Genomic DNA, 8,950 nt, shown 5'->3' with positions numbered 1-8,950 from the left:
ATAATAACAACATATTTAACAAAAATTAATAGTAACTTAACCCTAGATTCTTATTTCTGGATAAAGTGATGGACTCTTCTCTAGCTATAAAGGTTAATTTATTGATTGCCTTATTTATTCATGAAGCTAATAGATGCCAAGAAGCTTTGTGATTGCGCTGAGACTGACTGCTACAGGCATAGTTTACAGCTTATTTGTATTCTCCTTGAATTCCTTTTATTATTTAATAGATACAGCTCACTTTAGAGTGATAACCTCCTTTTTCCATTATTAAATTTGGAAACTTGGTATGGAGTTGATAGTCAACTGAGAAACTGGGTTTCTTGGCATTTGATTTAATTTATGAATTAGTCCTTGGTATTAGAGTAGGGAAGGTATTTTCATCTTCTCAGGAACTTGAGCAGTCTTCTTTACTTTCGTATCTCTTTTCTAAATGCAACTCTGATTATATGTATGCATGTTTCTTTTAATCATTTTGCGTTGCAACTTAGAGGGTACTGCCATGATATGCATAGTGATGTGTATTCTCACTCTTTTCTCTCTTACATGTCTGTTCGTTTTGGGGACGTAAATGTAAATATTATAGTATCGTTTCGTTATAAAACACAATGTAGTCCTCCCTTGGATTGACCCCAAATTTGTTTTGTAGTTAGTGCTTTTTGAGATGATTCGTGGCTTTATAAGCTAGGTTAAAATTTTCACTAGAGTTATTTCCCTCCTGTTAATCTGTTATCAAAATCATCATATCCTGTCATATCAATATTTTCCATATCCATATGTGTGGTAGATTTTAAGTTTACTATACAGTCACTCCAGAATTAGAATGTGCTGTTAGCATGTCAGTGTAATTTATCCTAGATATTTGGTGTAAAATTTATTTTTGCATTCAAATCACTATCTTTCTAGTATTGTGTTCTCTCATGGCTTCGTACTTTTGAAGTGTTAATAATGGTTCAATTTTTACATCAAAACTTACCTGGTATGGATTCTACAGTGTTGGTCCCAGCATGGTAACGCAGCCACCTCCACCTTACTACCCGAGCTCTGGTCTGGAGAACAAGGCTCTTGAACACTCACTGGATCTCGCCCTCGATGATGCCACCAAGGGACACCACGTATATGCTGCGCAAAATGGCTATGGTTACCATGGAGCTCTACCTGGCCATCAGCATCATGGACCACCTCCGACACATGGAATAAATGGTGGGGAATGTGAGTTAATTAGATTTTATTTTTTTTCAATGAAAAGCAATTCTATGAAATGTGAGCTCCCTCATATAATACAATTAATAATAAATTTTTATCACCTTGAGCTCCATTCATTTCAACTAGTTTTTGCTGGCACATAATTTGTCAGAGTTAGAGATGTGTACCTTCACATTAAAAGTAAACTGGGATGAAGTATATTCTTGTTTGCTCCATAATGAGGATAGTAATATTGCATAAATTTTTTCTAGCAGAGCAAGGACAAACTCTGGGTATGTTTGGTATAGCTCTTCTTGTTTGATGTATAGCAAGCATGCTGTTTAAACTTTAATGATCTATTGTTTTTTGTAGTAGATTGTTAATGTACAAATTTATTAGAGTATAGATGTATGTGCATTAAGTTCTCCAGATAGGTACTTCGGTAATATGTATGGTGCTTTTAATGCATAATTGCTTAATACATTATAGTAAGATTGAATTTATAGAATTCTGACAAACTGTGCCAATAGAAACTTGAATGCAGTACTAAAGTGTGTCATACAGTTGCATATAATCACAAAAAGGATTTCTATATTGTTGAGGGCTTCCACATTTAGCTCTAAATTATTATCATAGTGGGTCTCCTCTGATCCAGTCTGTGTGTTCCATTTGAGAACTCACTGTGTGGATGTAGTATATTACTTTTATGCTTTGATTAATGTGAATTGCTGTTTCAGTCTTTTAATTTTATAATCTATAGGCTTGGTTCGGTGTGTATTCTAGTCTAATCTTATCTATTTTTAATTTTGTTGTAGGGGTGAATATGGGCTACATGGAGAATAGTTATTCCAATTCCAACAACGGTGGCTCTGTGAACTCCCAAGACTCTCTTTGGCAAATGAAGATGGCTGCTGCAGCTAGCAACAATGGCAGTCAAACTGGTATACCAAGTGTCAATGACCCCCAGAGTCAATTCCAGCACTCGCACCCAAATCTTCATACACATGGCTCAACTTATGGATATGATCCTATGTCACATGGTGGCTATGGAGCTGTTGATGACTATGCAGCTTATCCACAACAACCTGGCGATCTGGATTACGCCCATCATTTAAATCAAGGACGAAACAGTGCAAACCCATCGAGACAAGAGTACGCTCCTTCTGGCGATCCCTATGCAGCAGTACAGAAACCAAGAAGGAGAATGGACCAACATATAGGTCAGTAAAGTGTAATGTTGATTTAAGCTTCAACATGGACTTAATTCCAAATTTTAATGTAAAATATCTTTATTCTTTTCAGATTCACCATACCATGATGTGAGTGGTCTACCTGATCCTTATATGGACCAGATGGAATCAGATGAAAAACAACCATCTCATTTGGGGATGCCATATGACGAAAGCCTCGAAAGTGGGTACTCTACTCCTAACTCAAGAAATAGAAGAGTTATACGTGAAATAATTGTTTGAGGGTGGGACTCGCGCCATACGCATGGCGCGACCTTTCAAACTCATCCCCCTCCAAACTGGCAAATATGAGTCAGTTGTCCTCTACCTCACCACTCTGTAAGGAGCATAGAACTAAATACTTTAGACTTACATCAAATGAAAGCTCTGAAGTGGGAAGGGGAAATGTTCTAAGTCAAACCAAAAACTTGTGTCAGTGTTTAAAGGCGTTGACTGCAAGTCACTGCTACAGTTACACAAACCAAAACAACTGTGCAACGAACTGAGAGTTGTGTCCGTGTGTGAATGTGACTGAATTTTTGTGTGTATGTGCATGACCATGTTATGAATGACAAAATTGTTGACGACGTGAACTTCTAGGTTTTTAAATCAAGAAGATTTTAGTCATTGTTAAAATTTTTTGTTAAGTGGCATAGAATACTCATGGGTATTGTCCTTTCCATGGTGCTGTGTAGATGGTTTTCAAGAAGACACAAGACTGAATTACAGTCTGAAGTGTATAAAAGGTTTTCAATTCCCCTATGCCTAGTCATTACTTATTGACAGGTATGGCATTATGTTTTGTGTGGGATTTCACTTATGGTTGCAATACATGCACTTTTGAATTGACTGACTAATAAAAGAACGAATGGCAAAATAGTTACGGCACATATTAAGGGACGATTAAGTGTGATATTTTTCCATTTTCTCTTGTCATTAATGTGTGTCTACAACACAGTCCCATCAGTACTGTAAATAGTTACGTTACAAGCAACAGTTTGTATAATGTTAGGTACATTTTAGTCTGACTGTTCTTTCAAGCAGCCAATTTGAAGTTAAACCAAACAAATCTTCAGGAAGTATAATGTCCCTTTACAGATCTTGTTTCTGTTAGAAATTTTTTCAAACCTCACTCACTCAGAGTCATTGATTAATATTATCAGATTGGTATACTAATTAAGATAGTATTTTTCCATTAGTGTTTGCTATTTCACTAATCACTGAGCTAGTAGAGGTTTACCATACATTTTTTATTAAATCACATTGTCAATTTTATGCAAAGTTTTGGCTATTGTACCATTTTTAATTTTTTTTGTGTGTGCTTTGAATTGAGACAAGATCTGTGACGATCATGTAAGCAAACTGATTTCTTGTTGGTAAAGTTTATCTTGAAAGGCAAGGGATTTTTGTTGAATCATGACAATCGACTTATTCACTAAGCGGCAGTGTTTTTTTGTTTTTTATGTGTGCCTTTTTTTTCTTGTTTCTTTTTATTTCAATCTTAACCTCCATCTCCTAGGAATTTATTAGTGCTAAGTCTTGTGCCTTGTGATTCAACATAAGTCCTGGAAATTTAGTCAACCTTCTTAATTGCTAAGGAATTATAAGTTTTCATGTGATTTGAATTTGACTGTGCTTACTACTCGACAGATCAGATGACATACTTGTCAGCCTATTTTTATCCATGCAGTATTGCTTCACCAATGTTCATATATAATTTAATGTAACAGACCACCGTTCTTTGTTTTGTTAAAAAAAATTACAAGTCACCTCACTTCAGGAGGCGCATAGGTTTATCTTTTCACACATTTTATAAAATTTAAAATTTTTAATCTTACCAAAGTGATTCCTGGTTCTACATGAACCAATGCCATTTATGTGATGATTGCTCACATCACTTAAATAATCTAAAACTTTTGAATTTTTGGGTTTTGTTCTAAATTCTTATGTTATCATTTGCTAAATTGCATATTCTGATATGCATTTACATTTCCCTGTCACAAAACTATTTATAAAACTATCAAGTGATAATATTTAGAGTAATTGGTGTGTGTTAAGGTAATCCTTTGGACATTGTAGCCTCTTTTGAGGAACAAGCTCCCAATAATTATCATCAGTGCCAAATGATACCTTGTTATTTTAAGCTGTGTAAAATTGGTACTTGTCTTGATGTGTATTCTAATAGCTATTTGCTGCCGTTTCAGTTTTGATGTGCCATTCTGAAAATAATTTTAGTTTAATTCATACATCTTTGGTACACACCCTACTTAATTATTGGCTCCTCACCTTTTGGGTCTTTCTCTTATGAAATACATGCTGATTGTGGTGTACACCAGGAATAGAAAAGGACCAAACATCCACATAAACAGCTTGTGTTTCTTTTCTTTTTGTATTTTTATACAAAAATGTTATTTTTTTAATTCTCTTTTTTCTTCTTTTCCATGTGGAATGCTCAAACTGTGTATATTGTGTGATTTTTAAACTTGTAATTTAGCTGGTGTACATACAGATGCTTGTATAAATGTGTCATACCTAGTTATCTCTCTAAGTAAATACCTACTCAGTGAGGAATTTAATGTTGAATCAATCTGAAGTCAAAATTATGTATGTTGCTTTATGTATGACATGACCTATTGAATCAATATTATCAATCAAATGTTCAATATTGGATTTCTCACTAGGCTGATGTAGCTTGATACAAACACCAACAGGGTGGTCAAAAATATACTATCTCAGAGTTGCAGTAGGGTTTGAATTTTTCAGTGTAATATTTTTAGACATAGCAGCATATATTCAAACTCTATTGCAACTCTCTTAGTAAAGTCCATCCTCTTTAAACATTAGTACAGCTTTTTCATGGATTGTCACATGACAGTCTGCTAAGCCTCATCTGCAATGCAATGCTGCTTGTGCCTGTGCTAGTGCAGTATCAAGCTTAATCGTTTAGGAACAACCATCCGTCTTTCATTGTTTTGATGTTGACCATTTCATTTTGTTCTTACATATATTTTAATCTTTATGCCTTCCCATTTCTTCCTTCGCTCCCTCGCCCATGTTTTATGTGTTTCAGTTTCTGATAACCAAAAAATCACTGTTGTTAATTTTATTTTTAGTTTCCGTGTATAGGTGTAAATTAGAAGAGAAAAGTTGGTTTCTTTTAGATGTGTTATATTTTTTCAAATACATTATTTTGCTAGAAGCAAAGAGCAAAGTATTTACGTTCATGATCTCATTTGTTTACAGTTTTGTTAGTAAATTTTAACTAATACAGATTTATTGTTCATGTTCATTGAGTTGTTTGAAATGTAGGTATTGTGTTTGTACATATCCCTCATGCTTCGTCTGATCATTTTATTACGATCAAAAGTGCAAATGAATAACAAAGTTTTTAATGTGACCATGACTAGTTTAAAGAATGTGTTATTATTTGTTGTTGCTTGCATTTTCTCAATATTTACAGCATTGCAAAGTAAATTATAATTTGATTTTAGATACATTTTTGTATGTTGTCTGTGAGAGCTGTACTTAATGATGACTCTGTGCATTTGTGATTGTAATGTTAAATGTAATTTTGATGATTGAGTGACTAAGAAAAGTGTCAAGCTCACACACGCTATGTAAATATAATTTAAAAACTCAATCACAAATACCTGTACAAATGACTTTGTTGGATTTTATAATGTGAAATAAATTGTGTATCATATGACAGAAAAAAGAATCATCTTCATTACGCAGTAGACCTCAAACAATGCCTTCTCATACAAAAATAATCAAAAGTGGAAGCAGTACACCATATTTGTTAGCGAAATTCGTACCTGGGTTGGTCTATCCGATGTATAAGTTGGAAATTAAGATGAGTGGAGACATGTCCCAGTCCCACATTCAGAGGCCTCACCTCTTTGGGAATTCCCCAGTCAACAGAAAAAGATCAAAGTTTTGTCATTTGACATTAACACATTCCTTGGTTCTTTTGGAGGCGTGACTACTTAGTTGTGACGCCGCACCCACCCAGCCAGAAATGCTCCATCTAGAGGACGTCTAGAGTGTGTCTAAGGTCTATACTCGGACCATTTAGACGTCTACGTAGACGTCCTCTAGATGGAGCATTTCTGGCTGGCCAGGGACCTGCTGGGGAACTCGCAGGAAACGGCCCGAGTGAGGCGTGACCACGCGATTGGGGAGCTCCCTGTGAGCTCACGCACTTTGCCTTCTATACGCTGAAAATAAGGTGAGGTGGAGGTGGAAACGTTCTGAGAACGTTCCGCGAGTGACCTCACCTAGAGCTCTCCAATGGCACTCCTGGAGAACTCGCAGGAGACAGCCCTAATAGTGGGGTGTGACCACGCTTGACCATAGGGAGCCGGGAAACTCGCGTGACCACGCGTGACCACGGGGTATCGGGGAACTCGCAGGGAACGACACGGAGTGGGGCGTGACCACGGGATGACGATGTCGAGGTGAGGCGTGACCACGCGTGACCACACTTGGTCAGGATACTCGACGAGGACGTCGTCGATTCGGGGGTTGTTATTCTGCGACCACGCGTGCCTATAGCCCATATCCATGGGACAGGCTGGACAAGTTTGTGTACGGCATGTGTCGCCCAGTGTCGTCCATGGGACTGTGCTGAAACCCACTGTGTGAGGTGCGACAACCGCTGGTCAACATGCTATTTGCATGGGCTGGTCCCTGAGTAGCGGCCTGACCACTATGTGGTCACGACAACACCTAGAACAATTTTTTTTAAGCCAAAATTTAACTTTGACTGCATTTTTATCAGTCAGCGACAGCGTAGACGATCATGTCCCCCGCACGCAGTGGGGGTACTTTGAAGTTACACCACGTAACATCAGACATCTGGATCCGCCTCTACTCCGCGCTCGATTTACCTCCTTTATCTCTCAGAGCCTGCAACGCGCCGCGCATGTGGCATCAGAGCGGTCTGCTAGCTTATTGTATATATTTTTGCCGGGGGACCCGCAGTTAACGGTTCTAAATCCTGACAAATGCTTTAGAAAATTGCAAACATGAAAATCCTTACGAATGAAAAGAATCCGGCTGTGCTGAAGCTTTTGGTTTCAGCGAGCATCGCAAAAACCAAAGTTTCCTGCGAAACCGTGTCTCTTGGTGGTAAGTGTCAGTGCCACTCTTGGAAAATTCTTTAGCGCTAGGATGTCTTCGATTTTTATCATCATTCGATGGTTAATTATTGTACCGTATTTTCATTGATAGTTTGTTTCTTTTCATTTTACCACCTTCGAATTTTCTGTAAATAGATTCGCTTTAGTAAATGAGGTTATGTTTCTATTTGGCAATTTTCGTCTGCTTGTCGGACACATTTTTTTCTTTTATGTGTTGTGTATATAAATTCAAGATAAAAATAATAGGCATGTTCTACCTGTGCTTTTTAATTTTCAGATAAAAAGCCATGTGTATCTCACTCTCTTCCAATATTGATGCTTGACTCGGGCCTGGTGTTGTCATCGGTAAACCAAGCTGCTCGATTAATCTTTCCTCCAAGTAATCCCATTGAAGGGGAAGTGGATCAATGGCTGGAATGGGAGTCAGCTCAACTTCAGGTAGTCATATTAATTTAAAAGATCTCTCTCAAATAACCCAATGTTAAATTTTGCTCGTGAAATTTCACTATTATTTATTTTTCACGACTTGCAGCCTGCTGTTATCTACTGCATTTCTAATCCAGGGAAGAAAAATGACCGTCTTAAAGCTCTTTTAACTTCTTTGGATGTAGTTATTGGAAAAAGTGAAACACTTGTCAAGGTAAAAAATCTCTTAAATTTGGATCATTGTTTGATTGCTACTTTTTACAAATGCTAGACATAATTGCAGGGTGGAATTTCTGTCGCTGATGTATGTGTGTGGAGCACTTTATATCCTGTAGCAGCTGACCCAAAATTAAGTAGTGAGTGGATTGCTGATTGTCAGAATGTCAAAGCATGGTGGTCCAAATTGGAGTGTAGTTCTTCTTTCCAGGTAATACTGCTTTAATGTGAGGTGCCTTACAAACAGAGAAAAAGAAACACTGTTTAATTTTGAAAATTTTATTTCTGGGCTCTTTATTTTTATATTAGACGGAAGTCAAGAAGTCAGGGGCACTACCAGGAAGTCAGGGTGTACAAATTCTTTCCAGTTCTTCTTGGAATGCTGTTGTTCTTCAACAAGGAACCAGTTTTGCAAATGCAACTCCTGTTGAATCAACACCAATCGCCACAGGAAAGAAACAAAAGTTGAAACTTCAAGGAGGGAAGTCTGTTTCAGTTATAGAAAATGGATTAGAGCAACTTAGCATTTCAGTAAGTTCTTTCAAATTCATTTACCCAGTCAATAACACTTAACAATTGGCTAATAAACCCTAACTTTCTAAGCATGCTTCCTATAATGGAGACATAAATGAGGTACAGTAATGGTATTGTAATACTATGTGTACAATGGCATCATATTTTAGCACTTGGAAGTCTTTTCATTTCTTTCCAACCAATTTTATCTATCTAAATAAAACCTATCAATATTTATAG

The 8,950-nt window shown here is 36.9% G+C and overlaps 2 protein-coding genes across 4 annotated transcripts in view; both read left to right on the top strand.

Annotated features, from left to right (window-relative positions):
• The first annotated feature begins 26 nt into the window (after positions 1 to 26).
• LOC113209120 (uncharacterized) lies at positions 27 to 6,132 on the top strand. 3 transcript variants are annotated; one of them, XM_052274808.1, is made up of 4 exons: positions 27 to 1,203; positions 1,461 to 1,478; positions 2,001 to 2,405; positions 2,488 to 6,132. In XM_052274808.1, the coding sequence occupies exons 1-4, from the start codon at positions 1,008 to 1,010 to the stop codon at positions 2,655 to 2,657; spliced, it is 789 nt and encodes a 262-aa protein (XP_052130768.1). In that variant the 5' UTR covers positions 27 to 1,007; the 3' UTR covers positions 2,658 to 6,132. The 3 variants fall into 3 exon arrangements, with proteins under 3 accessions (XP_052130768.1, XP_052130770.1, XP_052130769.1); XM_052274810.1 differs by lacking the exon at positions 1,461 to 1,478 and having other exon boundaries at positions 30 to 1,203; XM_052274809.1 differs by lacking the exon at positions 1,461 to 1,478 and having other exon boundaries at positions 33 to 1,212.
• A 1,178-nt stretch (positions 6,133 to 7,310) lies between these two features.
• Positions 7,311 to 8,950, top strand: part of LOC113209124 (methionine--tRNA ligase, cytoplasmic) — a gene marked incomplete in the record, with an annotated part of 5,807 nt that continues 4,167 nt past the window's right edge. The window contains 5 exon segments of the mRNA XM_052274806.1: positions 7,311 to 7,544; positions 7,833 to 7,993; positions 8,088 to 8,195; positions 8,265 to 8,408; positions 8,507 to 8,728. Of these exon segments, the coding sequence (XP_052130766.1) occupies positions 7,442 to 7,544; positions 7,833 to 7,993; positions 8,088 to 8,195; positions 8,265 to 8,408; positions 8,507 to 8,728 (738 nt within the window).

This window comes from Frankliniella occidentalis, unplaced genomic scaffold (assembly GCF_000697945.3).
Source record: "Frankliniella occidentalis isolate FOCC.00 unplaced genomic scaffold, Focc_3.1 Scaffold445, whole genome shotgun sequence".
In the NCBI taxonomy this organism is placed as follows: Eukaryota; Metazoa; Arthropoda; class Insecta; order Thysanoptera; family Thripidae; genus Frankliniella; species Frankliniella occidentalis.
This window is presented reverse-complemented; position numbering and strand designations above follow the sequence as displayed.

What these genes read in the sequence shown, in the direction of transcription:
- LOC113209120 (XM_052274808.1), top strand. Translation starts at nt 1,008, where the DNA reads ATGGTAACGCAGCCACCTCCACCTTACTACCCGAGCTCTGGTCTGGAG. An exon ending in GAGAATGGACCAACATATAG is followed by an intron (nt 2,406 to 2,487) that starts GTCAGTAAAGTG and finishes TATTCTTTTCAG; the next exon opens with ATTCACCATACCATGATGTG.